Source organism: Nerophis lumbriciformis, linkage group LG28 (genome assembly GCF_033978685.3).
Source record: "Nerophis lumbriciformis linkage group LG28, RoL_Nlum_v2.1, whole genome shotgun sequence".
NCBI lineage: Eukaryota > Metazoa > Chordata > Actinopteri > Syngnathiformes > Syngnathidae > Nerophis > Nerophis lumbriciformis.
Window position 1 is genome coordinate 21,493,230 of NC_084575.2, and position 22,834 is coordinate 21,516,063.

Sequence of the window (22,834 nt, forward strand, 5' to 3'; positions counted from 1 at the left end):
CCTTTAACCTCCTCATGTTCTCTCAGGGAGAGCATGTCCCAAATTCCAAGCTGCTGTTTTGAGGCATGTTAAAAAAAATAATGCACTTTGTGACTTCAATAATAAATATGGCAGTGCCATGTTGGCATTTTTTTCCATAACTTGAGTTGATTTATTTTGGAAAACCTTGTTACATTGTTTAATGCATCCAGCGGGGCATCACAACAAAATTAGGCATAATAATGTGTTAATTCCACGACTGTATATATCTGTATCGGTTGATATCGGAATCGGTAATTAAGAGTTGGGGAATATCGGATCTCGGCAAAAAAGCTATTATCGGACATCTCTACTTTTAACTAACGGAAAACTGTAGTGTCGATTATTTTGATTGCCCCCCCCCCCCTACTGACACAACATTCCCTTACAGTACAGTACTGACTGTGTAGTTACGACAGGAAGCCAGGTGTTCCAAAGCTGCCAGAATCCCTGCAGAAGAAGAAGCAGCAGCAGCCAAGTAACACTGTCCCATCCAGTCTGCTACACAGAAGCGCCATGGAGGAAAACTGAAACACTGAGCCAACAATACAACATGAGCAGCTTGTACCCCAAAAGGGAATCCATGTTAGTTGTTTGGACACACTTTGGCTACATTAACGAAAGTAGTTGAGCGTGGAATAATCATGCATTAAAGGGGAACATTATCACAATTTCAGAAGGGTTAAAACCATTAAAAATCAGTTCCCAGTGGCTTATTTTATTTTTCGAAGTTTTTTTCAAAATTTTACCCATCACGCAATATCCCTAAAAAAAGCTTCAAAGTGCCTGATTTTAACCATCGTTATATACACCCGTCCATTTTCCTGTGACGTCACACAGTGATGCCGATACAAACAAACATGGCGCATAGAACAGCAAGCAAGGTATAGCGACATTAGCTCGGATTCAGACTCGGATTTCAGCGGCTTAAGCGATTCAACAGATTACGCATGTATTGAAACGGATGGTTGTAGTGTGGAGGCAGGTAGCGAAAACGAAATTGAAGAAGAAACTGAAGCTATTGAGCCATATCGGTTTGAACCGTATGCAAGCGAAACCAACGAAAACGACACGACAGCCAGCGACACGGGAGAAAGCGAGGACGAATTCGGCGATCGCCTTCTAACCAACGATTGGTATGTGTTTGTTTGGCATTAAAGGAAACTAGCAACTATGAACTTGGTTTACAGCATATGAAATACATTTGGCACATGTACTTTGAGAGTGCAGACAGCCCAGTTTTCATCAATTAATATATTCTGTAGACATACCCTCATCCTCTCTCTTTCCCTGAAAGGCAGTCCAGTTGGAAATGCATCTGCTTTGAGTGTCGCAGGATTTCCACACATTATTGCCATCTCTGTCGTAGCATAGCTTTCGTCGGTAAAGTGTGCGGAACAAACGTCCAATTTCTTGCCACTTTTGCATCTTTGGGCCACTGGTGCAACTTGAATTCGTCCCTGTTCGTGTTGTTACACCCTCCGACAACACACCGACGAGGCATGATGTCTCCAAGGTACGGAAAACAGTTGAAAAAACGGAAAATAACAGAGCTGATTTGACTCAGTGTTTGTAATGTGTTTGAGAAAATGGCGGATTGCTTCCCGATGTGACGTCACAACGAATGAATAATAGAAAGGCGTTTAATTCGCCTAAATTCACCCATTTAGAGTTCGGAAATCGGTTAAAAAAATATATGGTCTTTTTTCTGCAACATCAAGGTATATATTGACGCTTACATAGATCTGGTGATAATGTTCCCCTTTAACCGAAATTGAGGTAAAAGGCTCAATTAATCTTGATTTATATTTTTGCCGTAAACTCCCTGCCCTACTTTGTACATATTTGTTTCACAAGAACAGTATAGTAACGATAACAGCACAATGCTGCATAGGCATGTCTGCTTTTCTTTTAAAGTTGATGAATCATCCTAAAATAAACCACGTACGTGTTCAACATTTTGTAAGAGTGTTTTTTGCACTGAACCAGAACCAGGCCATCTGGTTCTTCGTTGCTACCTTTCCACCCATAACTAGAAACCTGCTGCTCCTGTGCTTGAGTCAACGAACATAAAGCTGGCTCTGTCCAGCCCGACACGTTTTTACTGTGAAAGACGACTCCTAAATCAGTGGCAGCACACTTGACAGAAATTGACACTGACAACTGCTGTTGAGGGCTGGAAAGATGGGGGAGATTGTGAAATGTGTTCACATTTGCTATTCAGTCAAATTTTTAGTATAGATCGAACACAACTCTTGTATATCATATTTTCCGAACTATAGCGTGCACCAGTATATTTGCTGCGCCCACAAACTTTAAAGATTATTTTCCCCATAATAGTCGCACCAAACTATAACCTGCAAATATATATGTTGCCAAATGAGTTATTTACGTAAAATGATTCTGTAATCGTATATTTACATACCTTTAATTGTTTCCAAATGGTGCCTGTAACACGGCAGTAAAACATCTGATCAAACAAAACAGAAGTCATCATTATGGACCCACTAACTACGGAAGCTCGCTCTCCAATCAACTAAACAGACTTATTACCTCCACAGTGATGTTTTGGTAAATTTACTCAGGAATTTGTGAAACTGAAACAATACAAAAATAATGTCATCGTTAGTTAATAATACTAACACACACTCGTAAATGTGTTTGCATTTACGAACAGTTTTAGTTATACTGTAACACTTACAAACGTTGCTTGGAGTGATGAATGAAGAATCCATACGAGTAGAAACGCTATGGACGGCGAGGTGACTAAAAGGCACGTGTACATCCGGTTAAAAGCACTAAATGGAAGGACACTGCAGCACCTGAAGTGAGCAAACTTCTTTTCAGGCATGTTAAGAAAGGAAAAAAAAGAAAATATGTGATGTATCAATTTCATGTATACATGTCTTCCGCCCGATTGTAGCTGAGATAGGCTCCAGCGCGCCCCCCCGCGACCCCGAAGGAAATAAGCGGTAGAATATGGATGGATGGATGGATGTTCAAAATAAACTTCAACTCACCGACCAAACAAAAGATGGCGTCGTAGCACGAACAATAAAAAACCTTTTCAGTGTATTTGCTTGTTTTTTTTTGTTCATTTACAATTTGTATTATGGCAGTCAGTGAAGAAAAATCCCTAAATTAGTGGCACCATTTTATAAGCTGCGGGGTTCAAAGTGTAGGAAAAAAGTAGCTGCCTTTAGTCCGGAATTTACTGTATTTCTTTTATTAATTAAAAAAATTATAACAGTTAAATACTTTGCTTCTTTAAATCACTCTGGTACCTTATCTGACATAATCAAAACGAATGAAATACAAGTAAACTACAACAGAGATTTCAAGGACCCACTAAATATTTGTATTTTTGTATGTCCAGTATTTGTATCATTTGTGTAAATGCGGACTATATGAATATAATGGGTTTCAGCACCTTGGGTCTCTGGAAAAATGCTCTATATAAATCCAATCCAGTGGTACTTAAATAACAATAACCTTGGCTGGTTATTGTTATTAATGACATGCCCATCAAAAAACAATATTTAGCTGTTATACGTTAATATGTCCAGGCTATTATGTAGAAACAGCTAATAGAACTTGCTGCAATTGCAATACAAAAAAAGATAAATAAATCAGACATGTATAAATGTTTCTGTACTTAACGTGATTGATCGACGGAGTGAATGATGCTTAATGGTCTGGACAATTGATTATTTTTGCTGTGGATTAAAATGTTTTCATGCGATGTCCCTGCCACGTGGACTCTGGTAGCTCTGAAATACAAGAAAGTGTTGCATACATACGCACAGGACACGAGACATCTAAAATATCTGAAATGAAAGTGATGGCCTTGTCATCGCTTAGAAGTCTATTACTCTATTCCGCTCTTGGCGCACTTTGTAATTATATACAACACATACTGTACACACACAAAGACCAATGTGCTGCAAGGTTTACTGACATTTGACCCTGGTGACACGCCAGGAATTGAAGGTGTTAAACAAAAGGGACAAAGAATGTGTTTGACAGGTGCAGACCTTTTTTTTTTTTCTGTCATCTGAAACATGCGCACTCTTCTTTTTCTGGCTGTTCTGGAACGCCGAAGCCTGCTTATACTTCTGCACACAGAGACAAACCTTTCCGCTTTTATTTTAATTTTAATGGCAGCTTTTTTTAAATGGAATGAATTTTTTTTTTTTTTTTAAAGGCAATAAGTATAGAGGTTGTGTTCATGTAATGTCATTTTAAAAGCGGAAGCCCTAAAGCCAGACCATTGGTTACTGCTGTGTTCCATTCCATAGCTGTTCTTTCAAATAGATAATTACAGGATTTCATGTTTTGGTTAGTTCAAGCCCTTGAACAAGTTTTATATGATAGACGGCAAATTAATTGATACATGTTAAGAGTACGGATGTTTTAATTGTTTTTAAAGGGGAACATTATCACCAGACCTATGTAAGCGTCAATATATACCTTGATGTTGCAGAAAAAAGACCTTTTTTTTTTTTAACCGATTTCCGAACTCTAAATGGGTGAATTTTGGCGAATTAAACGCCTTTCTATTAATCGCTCTCGGAGCGTTGACGTCACAACGTGGCGTCACATCGGGAAGCAATCCGCCATTTTCTCAAACACCGAGTCAAATCAGCTCTGTTATTTTCCGTTTTTTCGACTGTTTTCCGTACCTTGGAGACATCATGCCTCGTCGGTGTGTTGTCGGAGGGTGTAACAACACGAACAGGGACGGATTCAAGTTGCACCAGTGGCCCAAAGATGCGAAAGTGGCAAGAAATTGGACGTTTGTTCCGCACACTTTACCGACGAAAGCTATGCTACGACAGAGATGGCAAGAATGTGTGGATATCCTGCGACACTCAAAGCAGATGCATTTCCAACGATAAAGTCAAAGAAATCTGCCGCCAGACCTCCATTGAATCTGCCGGAGTGTGTGAGCAATTCAGGGACAAAGGCACTCGGTAGCATGGCAAGCAATGGCGGCAGTTTGTTCCCGCAGACGAGCGAGCTAAACCCCCCTGGATGTCTTGGCTCACACCGTCCCAAGATGATCAAGAGAAGAATATCGACCCTAGCTTCCCTGGCCTGCTGACATGAGGGTATGTCTGCAGAATATATTAATTGATGAAAATTGGGCTGTCTGCACTCTCAAAGTGCATGTTGTTGCCAAATGTATTTCATATGCTGTAAACCTAGTTCATAGTTGTTAGTTTCCTTTAATGCCAAACAAACACATACCAATCGTTGGTTAGAAGGCGATCGCCGAATTCGTCCTCGCTTTCTCCCGTGTCGCTGGCTGTCGTGTCGTTTTCGTCGGTTTCGCTTGCATACGGTTCAAACCGATATGGCTCAATAGCTTCAGTTTCTTCTTCAATTTCGTTTTCGCTACCTGCCCCAACACTACAACCATCCGTTTCAGTACATGCGTAATCTGTTGAATCGCTTAAGCCGCTGAAATCCGAGTCTGAATCCGAGCTAATGTCGCTATAGCTTGCTGTTCTTTCCGCCATGTTTGTTTGTGTTGGCTTCACTATGTGACGTCACAGGAAAATGGACGGGTGGTTAAAATCAGGCACTTTGAAGCTTTTTTTTAGGGATATTGCGTGATGGGTAAAATTTTGAACAAAACTTCGAAAAATAAAATAAGCCACTGGGAACTGATTTTTAATGGTTTTAACAATTCTGAAATTGTGATAATGTTCCCCTTTAACATAGTTTTTCTACTGTATTGATTTTCGCTGGAAGAAATTAACAACGGAAAGAAACACCATTTTTCAGATGATATACCGTATTTTTCGGAGTATAAGTCGCACCTGCCGAAAATGCATGATAAAGAAGGGGGAAAAAACATATATAAGTCGCACTGGAGTATAAGTCGCATTTTTGGGGGAAATTTATTTGATAAAACCCAACACCAAGAATAGACATTTGAAAGGCAATTTAAAATAAATAAAGAATAGTGAACAACAGGCTGAATAAGTGTACGTTATATGACGCATAAATAACCAACTGAGAACGTGCCTGGTATGTTAACGTAACATATTATGGTAAGAGTCATTCAAATAACTATAACATATAGAACATGCAATACGTTTACCAAACAATCTGTCACTCCTAATCGCTAAATCCGATGAAATCTTATACATCTAGTCTCTTACGTGAATGAGCTAAATAATATTATTTGATATTTTACGGTAATGTGTTAAGAATTTCACACATAAGTCACTCTTGAGTATAAGTCGCAACCCCGGCCAAACTATGAAAAAAACTGCGACTTATAGTCCGAAAAATACGGTAATTGTTGATGACTGAAGTGCTGATATCAACCAAACCTAACCCCCCGACCCCAACCCCCGGATTGTAAATAATTCAATGTATATACTCTGATGATTAACTTGTGTGATGACTGTATTATGATGATAGTATATATTTGTACCATGAATTGATTAACGTGGACCCCGACTTAAACAAGTTGAAAAACTTATTCGGGTGTTACCATTTAGTAGTCAATTGTACGGAATATGTACTGTACTGTACAATCTACTAATAAAAGTTTCAATCAATCAATCAAAAAACATTGGCTGGAGATGGCAGCACATGTAGGGATGTAATAATATAAACATTTCATATCACGGTTATTGTGACCAAAATGATCACAATTATCATTATTATCTCAGTATTGTTGAATGTGCTCAAAAAGTACTTATCGCATACTGTAATCTTTTAACGAAGTTTTTTTTTTTTTTTTTTCAAATAACTAAAATAAATAGACACACAATATACTTTATGGGCAGAAGAAACAATACATATTGTTCTGGCTTCATAAGAACCATATATTTTTTTGAGTGTTTAAATATGTTTATCTTCTGCCATTTTATAGGTATGGGCAGTGTAATATTCTGGGTTGGAGTCAATAACCAGGCGAGGTGACGAAGTTACGTCTCTTTACTTCATACTTCAGAACCGACTCCCACACTTGCCGTCAGAGTGCGCAATACAACGTAAACCGTTGGCCAACCAAAAAGTAACCACAGAACACTATACGGTATAGTGTTCTGTGGTTACTTTTTGGTTGGCCAAGCGGACGTGACGACAGGCTGTCCTCACTCAGGTCCGCACGGACTTGGAGGGGGAGTGCTTTAAGTCCGGCTGGAAATCGGGAGAAATTCGGGAGAATGGTTGTCCCGGGAGTTTTTCGGGAGAGGCACTGAAATTCGGGAGTCTCCCGGAAAATTCGGGAGGGTTGGCAAGTATGTGTGTGTGTGACAATCATTGGTACTTTAACTTTAAATTTAAGCAAGCTAGAGCTTGTTGGTCCATAAGGTTGAGGTGGGAGGGTGTAGGGGGTAGCGGGGGGTGTATATTGTAGTGTTCCGGAAGAGTTAGTGCTGCAAGGGGTTCTGGGTATTTGTTCTGTTGTGTTTGTTGTGTTACGGTGCGGATGTTCTCCAGAAATGTGTTTGTCGTTATTGTTTGGTGTGGGTTCACAGTGTGGCGCATATTTGTAACAGTGTTAAAGTTGTTTATACGGCCACCCTCAGTGTGACCTGTATGGCTGTTGACCAAGTATGCTTGCATTCACTTGTGTGTGTGAAAAGCCGTAGTTGTTATGTGACTGGGCTGACACGCAAAGGCAGTGCCTTTTAAGCTTTATTGGCGCTCTGTACTTCTCCCTAGGGTCCGTGTACACAGCGGCGTTTTAAAAAGTCATATATTTTACTTTTTGAACCCGATACCGGTAATTTTGAAACCGATACCGATAATTTCCGATATTACATTTTAAAGCATTTATCGACTGATTATATCGGCAGTCTGATATTATCGGACATCCCTACTTTTTGAATGTTTTCTATTGGGTTGTATGGTTGGAATAGATTCAATAATGTCATGACTTCATGGCTCTCATAGCCTCCATTACAAGCAGACTTTTTATTTAAAGGGGAACATTATCACAATTTCAGAAGGGTTAAAACCATTAAAAATTCCCAGTGGCTTATTTTATTTTTCGAAGTTTTTTTCAAAATTTTACCCATCACGCAATATCCCTAAAAAAAGCTTCAAAGTGCCTGATTTTAACCATCGTTATATACACCCGTCCATTTTCCTGTGACGTCACACAGTGATGCCAACACAAACAAACATGGCAGATAGAACAGCCAGGTATAGCGACATTAGCTCGGATTCAGACTCGGATTTCAGCGGCTTAAGCCAAATTGAAGAAGAAATTGAAGCTATTGAGCCATATCGGTTTGAACCGTATGCAAGCGAAACCGACGAAAACGACACGACAGCCAGCGACACGGGAGAAAGCGAGGACGAATTCGGCGATCGCCTTCTAACCAACGATTGGTATGTGTTTGTTTTTAAGTGTTGTAATGTTTTTAAGATAAATTATTGGTAAACACAGTTTATATATAATAATTTACGTAAAACCGCGAGTAATGAATAAAGTTTTCATCAATTAATATATTCTGCAGACATACCCTCATCCGCTCTCTTTTCCTGAAAGCTGATCTGTCCAGTTTTGGAGTTGATGTCAGCAGGCCAGGGAAGCTAGGGTCGATATTCTTCTCCTGATCATCTTCGGTGGCATAAGAAACGGTAGAAGCGGTGTGAGCCAAGACATCCAGGGGGTTTAGCTCGCTCGTCTGCGGGAACAAACTGCCGCCATTGCTTGCTGTGCTACCGAGGTCCTTTGTCCCTGAATGGCTCACACACTCCGGCAGATTCAATGGGGGTCTGGCGGCAGATTTCTTTGACTTTATCGTTGGAAATGCATCTGCTTTGAGTGTCGCAGGATATCCACACATTCTTGCCATCTCTGTCGTAGCATAGCTTTCGTCGGTAAAGTGTGCGGAACAAACGACTGACCATTTTCGTCGGCTTTCCCCACACCCTCGTATTTTGAACAAATTTCGTCCAATTTCTTGCCACTTTCGCATCTTTGGCCTACTGGTGTAACTTGAATCCGTCCCTGTTTGTGTTGTTACACCCTCCGACAACACACCGACGAGGCATGATGTCTCCAAGGTACGGAAAACAGTCGAAAAAACGGAAAATAACATAGCTGATTTGATTCGGTGTTTGTAATGTCCATCCATCCATCCATCTTCTTTTGCTTATCCGAGGTCGGGTCGCGGGGGCAGCAGCCTAAGCAGGGAAGCCCAGACTTCCCTCTCCCCAGCCACTTCGTCCAGCTCTTCCTGTGGGACCCCGAGGCGTTCCCAGGCCAGCCGGGAGACATTGTCTTCCCAACGTGTCCTGGGTCTTCCCCGCGGCCTCCTACCGGTCGGACGTGCCCTAAACACCTCCCTAGGGAGGCGTTCGGGTGGCATCCTGACCAGATGCCCGAACCACCTCATCTGGCTCCTCTCGATGTGGAGGAGCAGCGGCTTTACTTTGAGCTCCTCCCGGATGGCAGAGCTTCTCACCCTATCTCTAAGGGAGAGCCCCGCCACCCGGCGGAGGAAACTCATTTCGGCCGCTTGTACCCGTGATCTTGTCCTTTCGGTCATAACCCAAAGCTCATGACCATAGGTGAGGATGGGAACGTAGATCGACCGGTAAATTGAGAGCTTTGCCTTCCGGCTCAGCTCCTTCTTCACCACAACGGATCGATACAGCGTCCGCATTACTGAAGACGCCGCACCAATCCGCCTGTCGATCTCACGATCCACTCTTCCCTCACTCGTGAACAAGACTCCGAGGTACTTGAACTCCTCCACTTGGGGCAAGATCTCCTCCCCAACCCGTTTGTAATGTGTTTGAGAAAATGGCGGATTGCTTCCCGATGTGACGTCACAACATCGCTCCGAGAGCGAATAATAGAAAGGCGTTTAATTCGCCAAAATTCACCCATTTAGAGTTCGGAAATCGGTTAAAAAAAAAATTGTCTTTTTTCTGCAACATCAAGGTATATATTGACGCTTACATAGGTCTGGTGATAATGTTCCCCTTTAAGAGTTAGCATACATTAAAAATGAAGACGTGTTCTTGTCTCCCGTAAGGATTGTGAATTATAAGCAAAATTCCCAAAAGAAGTGCAGTTCCCCTTTAAGTCTTAAACTTAGAAACTGTGGATACCCTGGTTTAAACAAAGCTACTCAACATGCTGCTAGAAACATAGCTGTCACTCTTATCGATGAGTTTGCTTTACAATATTTAGATAAGAAAGTTGCCTAGCAGCCACCTTCATTAGATGTTGTACAAGGTTGGCAAACAACCTTTGCTCCAAGGACTCACTCACGGTGTTCTCTGTAAGAGCACAACTGATTCTTCACAGCTTATATACCGGAAAGTTAATTTGGCGTCCTGGTGAGGGTAAGCACTTTCTATTTTAAGTCATTACTTATTTTAGGAATAGTATCTAAGGAGAAAGTATGGTCCTGAGTCTCTAAAGAGGAAAATCAGGTCTGTAAATATACCACGCAGGGGGTGGGCCTTGGCACCTATTGATGTGCTTGCAGAACAACCAGCTAAGGTTTCTTAGATGAATGGCTACCCCTGTGTGAGAATGCACCCACAAGAGACAGCCCAGAGTAGTCTGTTGTTGGAAAGGTTAAAGGTTACTTTACGGAAAAGCTAAATAGTAATGGGAGCCTAACAGGGTTTTATTTTCCGTCTCACTTTAACAGTTTTATGAACAACTTCATGTGGTAATCGACCTCATTTGTCTTTCAGTGGGCTCGGGAACATTCTACTTCCTAAAATGGTGTGTCTCAGACCTTTTCAGTTTAGTATAGTTTATTAGCTTTTTAGTTTTGCGTCAAACCTTGTTCATGTTTTAGTCAATACAAATTTAAGTTCTCTGATTACTGCTGCTTTACCTTCGTCAAAAAAAAAAATAGACAGTCTCTGTTTGGTTATCATTTCGATTGAATCATCCAACTTTCAGCACTGGACAAGGACACAAGGCCGCATGTTGGCTAGTTTCAAGTTAATGTATTGTCCAGGCCTCTGTTTACTGCTGCTGGGAAAAGTGCCAGTTACATTTTGGCATTGACTTGGAACAATGGGGCAGATTCCATGAGCTATATTCTGTTGTTTCCCTCACATGGAGGGAAACTGAACGCATTTCTAGTTATTTTTGGACTCAAGGTAAGTTGTGGATAATGGATATATATATATATATATATATATATATATATATATATATATATATATATATATATATATATATATATATATATATTAGGGCTGCAACAACTAATCGATTATAAAAATAGTTGGCGATTAATTTAGTCATCGATTCGTTGGAACTATGCTATGCGCATGCGCGGAGGCTTCTTTTTTTTATTTATTTTTTATTTTTTTAATAAACCTTTATTTATAAACTGCAACATTTACAAACAGCTGAGAAACAATAATCAAAATAAGTACATAAACAGTAGAAAAGAGCGCCAGGGCGGCGCTGAGGCTACGTCCCATGAGGTGGAGGTAAGCTAGCCAATGATGTGTCATGTGCACCTCACGTGACGACGCCGTCTCCTTTGTTGGAAACATTCGAAAAATGGCGCAGGAAAACAGTACCGATAGTTCAGTGGAAAAACATCTTGAGGTTATTGCTTCAAAGGAGAAAAGTGTACGACCTAAGTCGTCAAAAAGTGTGGGAACACCTTACTTTAAAGACTTCAAAGAAGATGGCACGGAAGTACAACGTTGCTTCAGGAGCACCTGAAAAGGAAACATGTTGGAGCCATGGATGAAGGGAAGAACTCACAGTACGTAACTTTTTAAGTCCATAGTGGCAACAGGCATTCATGAGTTCAGCTTTTTTGTGAGTAACGTTATGCCTTTGTTGCAACGCGGGGCTGGTAATGTGTCTCCGGCACATTTGACTCCGTTTTGAGAGAGAAAACGCACGGTTACCAATTTCGAAATAAACGTAACGGACAGAAATATCTCAATTTCGTTTCATAATGGATCAATGTAGCCGGGCCCGATAAAGCTATATAAATATATTTAGATTTGAGTGATGCTTTAGTATAACTAAATGTTATGAAGGTGCTGGAATATTTCATGCTATTATTCAGAGGCAGCCTAAAATGAATCTTGTATTATTCATAATAGAAACGTGTACAATATCTGATTCAGTTCTGATCTGTGTTATTATTGGAGTATGCTGCATCCCCAATGTCCAGAACATGGTGCCAGTATGCTGTTTTTTTTCAATAAAATACTGGAAAGGATAGAAATGTAGTTTGTCTCTTTTATCCGATTATTAATCGATTAATCGAAGTAATAATCGACAGATGAATCGATTATCAAATTAATCGTTAGTTGCAGCCCTAATATATATACAGTCTTGGTCAAAAGTTTACATACACTTGTAAAGAACAATGGCTGTCTTGAGTTTCCAATAATTTCTAAAACTCTTATTTTTTTGTGATAGAGTGATTGGAGCACATACTTGTTGATCACAAAAACATTCATGAAGTTTGGTTCTTTTATGAATTTATTATGGGTCTACTGAAAAGTAGCAAAAAGGCCTCACCATTTCTCCTCGAAACACATTGCTGGGTATTGTGGCCAAACAGTTCAATTTTTGTTTCATCTGACCACAGAACTTTCCTCCAGGAGGTCTTATCTTTGTCCATGTGATGTCAGATGAAACAAAAAAATGAGCTGTTTGGCCACAATACCCAGCAATATGTTTGGAGGAGAAAAGGTGGAACTGGTGCTTTACAGAGAATAAATGGGACAATGAAAAAAGAGAATTACCTCCAAATTCTTCAGGAAAAATCATCAGCTTGGAGGTTGGGTCTTGGGCGCAGTTGGGTGTTCCAACTGGACAGTGACCCCAAACACACGTCAAAAGTGGTAAAGGAATGGCTAAATCAGGCTAGAATTAAGGTTTTAGAATGGCCTTCCCAAAGTCCTGGACAATGCTGAAGAAACAAGTCCATGTCAGAAAACCGACAAATTTAGGTGAACTGCACCAATTTTGTCATTTAGTGGATGGCTACCAAAAGCGCCTTATTGCAGTGAAACTTGCCAAAGGACAAGAAACCAAATATTAACATTACTTTATGTATACTTTTGACCCAGCAGATTTGGTCACATTTTTAGTAGACCCATAATAAATTCAAAGAAAATTTAAATCAGACAAGTCTTTAAACATGCTCCCAAAGGTGCCAGCACTTTAAGGCTGTGATGATAAAGTTGTGAACAAACTGACGAGAGTGCGCAAGCGTGATCACATCACACATTCTCAATTCAATCCACTGGCTCCCTATTGCATCCCGGACCCAATTTAAGATTAACCTGCTAACACACCAATGCATCTACGGCAGGGGTCACCAACGCGGTGCCCGCGGGCACCAGGTAGCCCGTAAGGACCAGATGAGTAGCCCGCTGGCATGTTCTAAAAATAGCTCAAATAGCAGCACTTACCAGTGAGCTGCCTCTATTTTTTAAATTGTATTTATTTACTAGCAAGCTGGTCTCGCTTTGCTTGACATTTTTAATTCTAAGAGAGACAAAACTCAAATAGAATTTGAAAATCCAAGAACATATTTTAAAGACTTGGTCTTCACTTGTTTAAATAAATTCATTTCTTCTTATAACTTTCAGAAAGACAATTTTAGGGAAAAAATACAACCTTAAAAATGATTTTAGGATTTTTAAATACATATACCTTTTTACCTTTTAAATTCCTTCCTCTTCTTTCCTGATAATTTAGCTTCTGTTTTTTCGACGAAGAATATTTGTGAAATATTTCTTCAAACTTATTATGATTAAAATTCAAAAAAATTATTCTGGCAAATCTAGAAAATCTGTAGAATCAAATTTAAATCTTATTTCAAAGTCTTTTGAATTTCTTTTAAAATTTTTGTTCTGGAAAATCTAGAAGAAATAATGATTTGTCTTTGTTAGAAATATAACTTGGTCCAATTTGTTATATATTCTAACAAAGTGCAGATTGGATTTTAACCTATTTAAAACATGTCATCAAAATTCTAAAATTAATCTTAATCAGGAAAAATGACTAATGATGTTCCATAAATTATTTTTTTAATTTTTTCAAAAAGATTTGAATTAGCTAGTTTTTCTCTTCATTTTTTCGTTTGAATTTTGAATTTTAAAGTCGAAATTGAAGATAAACTATGTTTCATAATTTAATTTTAATTTTTTTCGTGTTTTCTCCTCTTTTATAAAAATGTTAGTGGCTAGCTAGTTAAAATGGGATATTGTGATTTCACAAGACTGTCTTGGAAGTGATCATTTGAAAATGTTCAATTTGAAAAATGTGCACTTAGAGAAAATATAAAAATAAAGTGTTGCATATTGATATTTATCTGTTTCTATATATATTTATTGTGAGAAATCATTAAGATGATCAGTGTTTCCACAAAGATAAATATCATTAATTATTAATAATAAGTTAAAGGTAAATTGAGCAAATTGGCTATTTCTGGCAATTTATTTAAGTGTGTATCAAACTGGTAGCCCTTCGCATTAATCAGTACCCAAGAAGTAGCTCTTGGTTTCAAAAAGGTTGGAGACCGCTGCTTTATCACAAAAAAAAATAAGAGTTGTAGAAATTATTGGAAACTCAAGACAGCTGTGACATTGTTCTTTACAAGTGTATGTAAACTTTTGACCATGGCCGTATATATTTCTCCTTCACTAGAGAACTCTGGCCCATCATACTTAGTGTAGCAAGAGGGTTACAAATGGTAGCGTGTGTAAATATTGTCACTTTAATGGCTGAGTTTATTTGTTTATGCCTGCAGGACAGGCTTTGCAGAGCAATTTTTTACGGTGTATTTTTGGTTGCTGTGAAATAATGAGTGACCATAGTAAGCACAAGCTTCTCCTTGACCCATAAAGACAGAGGACCTGCGTACAACAGCAACGCTGAGTTGAACACAGGCTCCATCTCCTCTCGCCTTAGGAAAATGAGGAATTAATCATTTATAATAATTATAATTCAATCGTTTGATTGTGTAATAGTGAGTTAAATTGCCTTCCCTTTTCCTTCGAAGGTTGGGGAATTGCTCTCACGAAAATAAGAATGCCTTCAAAGGGGAACATTATCAAAATTTCAGAAGGGTTAAAACCATTAAAAATCAGTTCCCAGTGGCTTATTTTATTTTTCGAAGTTTTTAAAAAAAATTTACCCATCACACAATATCCCTAAAAAAAGCTTCAAAGTGCCTGATTTTAACCATCGTTATATACACCCGTCCATTTTCCTGTGACGTCACACAGTGATGCCAATACAAACAAACATGGCGCATAGAACAGCAAGGTATAGCGACATTATCTCGGATTCAGACTCGGATTTCAGCGGCTTAAGCGATTCAACAGATTACGCATGTATTGAAATGGATGGTTGTAGTGTGGAGGCAGGTAGCGAAAAAGAAATTGAAGAAGAAACTGAAGCTATTGAGCCATATCGGTTTGAACCGTATGCAAGCGAAACCGACGAAAACGACACGACAGCCAGCGACACGGGAGAAAGCGAGGACGAATGCGGCGATTGCCTTCTAACCAACGATTGGTATGTGTTTGTTTGGCATTAAAGGAAACTAACAACTATGAACTAGGTTTACAGCATATGAAATACATTTGGCAACAACATGCACTTTGAGAGTGCAGACAGCCCATTTCAGGCGCGCTAAGAACATATATTTTTCCACGATTTCAGCACTCAGGTTAACCATACCTAAATAGACACAAAATACTGCATTACACAAGACTACCCGAATGTACTCGAATGATTGAAAAAAATAAATGTTTTTAAGCTAAATTATTGGTAAACACAGTTTATGTATAATAATTTACATAAAACCGCGAGTAATGAATAAAGTTTTCATCAATTAATATATTCTGTAGACATACCCTCATCCGCTCTCTTTTCCTGAAAGCTGATATGTCCAGTTTTGGAGTTGATGTCAGCATCTGCTTTGAGTGTCGCAGGATATCCACACATTCTTGCCATCTCTGTCGTAGCATAGCTTTCGTCGGTAAAGTGTGCGGAACAAACGACTGACCATTTTTTCGGCTTTCCCCACAGCCTCGTATTTTGAACAAATTTCGTCCAATTTCATGCCACTTTCGCATCTTTGGGCCACTGGTGCAACTTGAATCCGTCCCTGTTCGTGTTGTTACACCCTCCGACAACACACCGACAAGGCATGATGTCTCCAAGGTACGGAAAACAGTCGAAAAAACGGAAAAAACCAGATCTGATTTGACTTGGTGTTTGTAATGTGTTTGAGAAAATGGCGGATTGCTTCCCGGTGTGACGTCACAACGTGACGTCATCGCTCCGAGAGCGAATAATAGAAAGGCGTTTAATTCGCCAAAATTCACCCGTTTAGAGTTCGGAAATCGGTTAAAAAAATATATGGTCTTTTTTCTGCAACATCAAGGTATATATTGACGCTTACATAGGTCTGGTGATAATGTTCCCCTTTAAATATATTATTTAACACACAAACAATAGCCATTAGAAACTTTTAATTTATTATAGCACTGGAGCTAGACTGCCAGTCGAATAGCTGCATGTGCAAGGAGTTATTTTAGATCAATAGAAAGCATTTCTGCTGGAGATTCGCTGACCTGGTGCAGACTGCATTCCAAACCATTTATGAACATTTGCAGGATAAGGCGAGCTGCCACGGTACGCTGGAGTTCTACTCTCTCTACTTGTATGCCTTACTCTCCTTTCAGTCAGCAAAAAATGACTAATTTGCAGGGTATTACAAAAACCTCATCAGGAATGAATAACAATAAGTGCTGCTCTGCTGAGTCTCTTTTTATATTAGACTGTCTATTCTGGGCAATTACATTTTGATTGCATATTTACTTATTATGTGTTGACAGGCAAATCCTGCAGCGCCCCAGTCCGCTAGTTTTATATAATCCATGTAATGGAGTTCTCTTATGTTGAATACTCCCTAAAGAGATGTTCAGGAATTTCAGGACCTGAACTCCGGACTGTCTTCCGGCTTATCTAGTCATGTCAACAAAGCCCAACAGGTTCACACTCGGCTCTAACTGGTGCTTATTTATCCAGAGGGAACGGTCCTTATGCAACCACGACACCATGTGCAAAGGAAACAGTCAGCCATGCCCTCAACAGTTGACCCTCGAAGACTGACTTCCTGTTGGGGTGTTTTGGACGCCGTTTAGCATGTGGAATCTTGTGCCGTTTCCTCCGTGTCATCACAGTGTGACATTTTAGGAGACAACAAAGGGCACAGTATGAGGCCTCAACTTTCTCTGGCTTATTTGGACTTGGATATAAACATGGACTTCAGCACACATGGGAATACTGCATTAAGAGAGATCATATTCTAGGTATTTGAATGCTTCTTTCGGAGGGCGGAAGTAGTAAAGGTTCCTTACTGTGTGTGTGGGCGGTGTTGATGCTCTGTCCTCTTGTTCCAGAGCTCCATTATTTGCAAGGTTTCCTGTCTTAAGTGTTGCACATCAAGTTTCAGAATATATTTGCAACCTTTTTTGGACCCCAAGATTCATTGGAAGCGGCATTCCTGTCTAAATGCTAAAAACGGTGCTCCATACTTAGACTTAGACTTCCTTTTATTGTCATTCAAATTTGAACTTTACAGTACAGATATGAACGAAATTTTGTTGCATTAGCTCGTTGTAGTGCAGGATAAAAGAGCAATAAGGTGCAGATATAAATAAATAGATTACTGCACAGATAAATATATTGCACTTTTGCATATGCGATATTCAGATATTGTCCAACTCTCTAATTACTGTTACCGATATCAACCGATATCGATATCAACCGATATATGCAGTCGTGGAATTAATACATTATTATGCCTAATTTGGACAACCAGGTATGGTGAAGATAAGGTACTTTTTTAAAAGAATTAATAAAATAAGATAAATACATTAAAAACATTTACATAGAAACTAGTAATTAATGAAAATGAGTAAAATTAACTGTTAAAGGTTAGTACTATTAGTGGACCAGCAGCACGCACAATCATGTGTGCTTACGGACTGTATCCCTTGCAGACTGTATTGATATATATTGATATATAATGTAGGAACCAGAATATTAATAACAGAATGAAACAACCCTTTTGTGTGAATGAGTGTAAATGGGGGAGGGAGGTTTTTTGGGTTGGTGCACTAATTGTAAGTGTATCTTGTGTTTTTAATGTTGATTTAATTAAAAAAACAAAAACGATACCGATATAATAAAAAAAACGATACCGATAATTTCCGATATTACATTTTAACGCATTTATCGGCCGATTATTGGACATCCCTAATCATGTTGTATACATGCATGTTCGAAATAAACTCAAACTCAACTCAACACTATATGTTGATGAAATGAATCCTCTCACAGCTACATCAACAAACGTGTAGACACTTTAGTCATTTTCCCAAATTTCCTCTCCCTACTGCTCTGGTTGAAAGGCGGCGTAAAAACACGGTGCACACCGAGCCCCATAAGGTCAGGGCTGCATGCTTGGTGTGAGGGATTGCACCAGATGGCCACCCAGCGTAGAGCGCATGGACACATGGCTGGACAGTATGACGGAACACTCTTACATCAATGTTTTTTGTTGGCTAGATGAGATATAAATGAAATAAAGTGTAGTGTTTTAGTTGATTGCTTACTTGATTGATTTACTTGATTAACAGGTAGAGGAAATGAAGTCAAGCTGGCTTTTGCAAATATAAAACAGCTGTCTTTTTCACACTGTGTAGCAATGAGTGGAACCATGCTCCTTTTCTGTGGTTGCTGTGCGTGCAGCGTGGACTTGGCAGGAGCATGGGAACAAATGTGGCTACTCGATGGACACTAAAGGTAGCGTTGGCCATGCTATCTTTCACGTCCTCTTTAATCGTCATGTTGTTAAAGGCATTGTTAGTGTTTACCGCATACATCGATTACATTGGGACCATTGAGTTGAAACACGATTACTGCCTTATAATTTCTCTGAAAAGCAGTTCATGCTCTAATTATCGTACTGTAACTGTGTCTAGCTTATCTGTGCCCTTTTTTCTTTTCTAGAAATTGGCTTGTCCCCTTGTGTATTTTTAGTATATTTCATTTTTGGGCCTCGCCACTCTCTCATTTTGTTGTTGTGTGCGTGTATTCTGCTGAGCTTTCTGTTGTCACTTTGCGATTGTCACGAAGCACAGTGGTTTTTTTGTTGTCTGTTGGTGGTTCCTCTTTGTGCCCTGCTGACTCCATGCCTGTTGGCTCCCAGGGAGGGTCCACCTGTCGCCTTATTCAGGAAACACACAATCTGCTCAGTGTTGTCCAAAGAGATAGGCATATATCATGTTTCCAGAAACATCTCTATCCACATGCAAGTCCATCCATCCATCTTCTTCCGCTTATCCGAGGTCGGGTCGCGGGAGCAGCAGCCTAAGCAGAGAAGCCCAGACTTCCCTCTCCCCAGCCACTTCGTCCAGCTCCTCCCGGGAGATCCCGAGGCGTTACCAGGCCAGCCGGGAGAGATAGTCTTCCCAACGTGTCCTGGGTCTTCCCCGTGGCCTCCTACCGGTCGGACGTGCCCTAAACACCTCCCTAGGGAGGCGTTCGGGGGGCATCCTGACCCGATGCCCGAACCACCTCATCTGGCTCCTCTCGATGTGAAGAAGCAGCGGTTTTACTTTGAGCTCCTCCCGGATGACAGAGTTTCTCACCCTATCTCTTAAAGGAGAGCCCCTCCACCCGGCGGAGGAAACTCATTTCGGCCGCTTGTACCCGTGATCTTGTCCTTTCAGTCATGAACCAAAGCTCATGACCATAGGTGAGGATGGGAACGTAGATCGACCGGTAAATCGAGAGCTTTGCCTTCCGGCTCAGCTCCTTCTTCACCACAACGGATCGATACAGCGTCCGCGTTACTGAAGACGCCGCATCGATCCGCCTGTCGATCTCACGATCCACTCTTCCCTCACTCGTGAACAAGACTCCGAGGTACTTGAACTCCTCCACTTGGGGAAAGATCTCTTCCCCAACCCAGAGATGGCACTCCACCCTTTTCCGGGCGAGAACCATGGACTCGGACTTGAAGGTACTGATTCCCATCCCAGTCACTTCACACTCGACTGCGAACCGATCCAGTGAGAGCTGAAGATCTTGGCCAGATGAAGCCATCAGGACCACATCATCTGCAAATAGCAGAGACCTAATCCTGCAGCCACCAAACCAGATACCCTCAACGCTCTGACTGCGTCTAGAAATTCGGTCCATAAGGGTTATGAACAGAATCGGTGACAGAGGGCAGCCTTGGCGGAGTCCAACCCTCACTGGAAACGGGTCCGACTTACTGCCGGCAATGCGGATGCACATGCAAGTCTAAGAGTAAAATTAGTAACTGTTAACTCATTTATTTATGGTTGAGAATTCTGATAATTGTGTAGAATTGGTGTGAATGTTTGTTTATCTGTGTTGGCCCTGCGATGAGGTGGCGACTTGTCCAAGGTTGTACCCCGCCTTCCGCCCGAATGCAGCTGCGATAGGCTCCAGCAACCCCCGTGACCCCAAAAGGGACAAGCGGTAGAAAATGGATGGATGAATGGGTGTAGATGATCTTGAAAAAATTAAGGCATACATCCACACAAACATGCATTACGGCATAACAGTAGTTCAGAACAGTCAAAGATTCTCCCATCCATTGTTTGCAAGTCTTGTGACTCAAAACTGTTTGAATGTAAACAAGGTGTACTTTGTTGATTTACTGCTCATGCATAATGGCTGTTGTAAGTTTTCAGCAATGAATAACACCGTGTATTTTCCATCCTGTTTGTTTTCATCCAGCTCTGATTGGGTGGAGATCCTGGAGCCACGCTCCCGTCAGCGTATGTTTGTGAACTTGACCACTGGTGAATGCGGCTGGGATCCTCCTCTGGGCGCTCCTGTCCGCCAGGCAGACGGTAACCAGTGGTGGGAGCTGTTTGACCCTCAAAGTGGCCGCTTCTATTACTACAACTCCACCGGGCGCCGCACAGTCTGGCATCAGCCGCAAGGAGCTGATATAGTTCCCCTTTCCCAGCTTCAGGCCATGAAGCGTTGCAGCGAGGGCAAGCGGGCGGTTGTGGGTGTAGACCGGCACCACCATGGGACCACAGGGAGTGTCGGCAGCGTAGGGAGCCAAGGACAGTGCACATCTCTGCCCGACCAAGATAGTCATGAGACCATTGAGGTGGCATCAAACCCAGAGCCAGACCCAGCACTGGATGTCAGATCACAGGCAGATGGATGCAGCAATGAACACCAAGAACCACAGAGGTAAGCCTAGAAAAGACAGTAGCCTCAACAGTAAGTGGAGGGGAAATTGTGGTGTATCATTTGTAGATCAAATTACCAGGGGAAATGGGATCATGAATGTAGAATGTGTCTTAATAGCTCCCAAATGTTGCTGAAATAAGAACTCAAAGCGTTTAGACTTTTAGACCAGTTGGATCTATCTCTTCAAACTGTTTCCATTTTGCTTTGCTTATCTGACCGTTCCATATGTTCAATGTTTTCTGTTCTACTGCCTTTGAACCAATTTCAACTCTTTTAGTAAATTGCTACCAAATGGCGAGAATGGCCTGTTGTACGTTGCAGTGTGCAACATTACCCCCTCTATGCAAGGTTATTAGATGCATAGCGGCCCCAAACAGTAAGTCATTTAAAAATCCCATCATATGCTTTACGTTGTGGCCTCGTCTAAACCACCATCTCCTCCCTCAAATTCCACGCATGCCACTTTTGTTTCGTCTGGCAAACGGCCCCTGGAACCATCTTAGTGTCCTTATGCGTGCTCACCACCACCCCGGGCTGCTCTGATCCAATGCTCATTTCATTTTCCTAAAACAAATCTAGGCTCCAGGCCATCAAAGACCGTAAGGCCTGTTAAGGTTGAGCGTCTGTGTGGTTGCACGAGAAGCATGTGAGAGTGTTGCCTGTGATTAATAACAAACTAAGACGCTGCATTCCAGCTACATACAAACAAAGCAAACCCTGCTATATTTTCACAGGCTTTGCCATAGTGACTCTTACGAGATCTTCTTGCTGCTCTTGGAGGTGTCTCCTGTGGTCTTCCTGTCATTTGGGATTTGCAGGGTGACTAATTAATTGATTGAACATGTCTTCAAAAAGAAACAGAACCGTGTCTGTTTACGTAAATGTAACTTCAAGATACAGATTAAAATGATACGATTTGTCTGCTTTTGGTGCATATTTTTTTGATATTTAAAGACTCATTCAGATAGTCTGCAGCCCATCCATCCATCCATCCATTTTCTTCCGCTTATCCGAGGTTGGGTCGCGGGGGCAGCAGCCTAAGCAGGGAAGCCCAGACTTCCCTCTCCCCAGCCACTTCGTCCAGGTCTTCCCGGGGGATCCCGAGGCGTTCCCAGGCCAGCCGGGAGACATAGTCTTCCCAACGTGTCCTGGGTCTTCCCCGTGGCCTCCTACCGGTCGGACGTGCCCTAAACACCTCCCTAGGGAGGCGTTCGGGTGGCATCCTGACCAGATGCCCGAACCACCTCATCTGGCTCCTCTCGATGTGGAGGAGCAGCGGCTTTACTTTGAGCTCCCCCCGGATGACAGAGCTTCTCACCCTATCTCTAAGGGAGAGCCCCGCCACTCGGCGGAGGAAACTCATTTCGGCCGCTTGTACCCGTGATCTTGTCCTTTCGGTCATAACCCAAAGCTCATGACCATAGGTGAGGATGGGAACGTAGATCGACCGGTAAATTGAGAGCTTTGCCTTACTGCTCAGCTCCTTCTTCACCACAACGGATCGATACAGCGTCCGCATTACTGAAGACGCCGCACCGATCCGCCTGTCGATCTCAC

The 22,834-nt window shown here is 41.2% G+C and overlaps 1 protein-coding gene across 2 annotated transcripts in view; it reads left to right on the forward strand.

The window, feature by feature from the left end:
* The window catches only part of arhgap46a (Rho GTPase activating protein 46a), an 84,631-nt gene that overhangs the window by 26,143 nt on the left and 35,654 nt on the right, over window positions 1-22,834 (forward strand). For both annotated transcript variants that reach the window (XM_061923858.2, XM_061923860.2), the window contains exon 2: window positions 20,807-21,277. In XM_061923858.2, coding sequence (XP_061779842.2) covers window positions 20,807-21,277 — 471 coding nt within the window. The remainder of the gene's footprint in view (window positions 1-20,806; window positions 21,278-22,834) is intronic.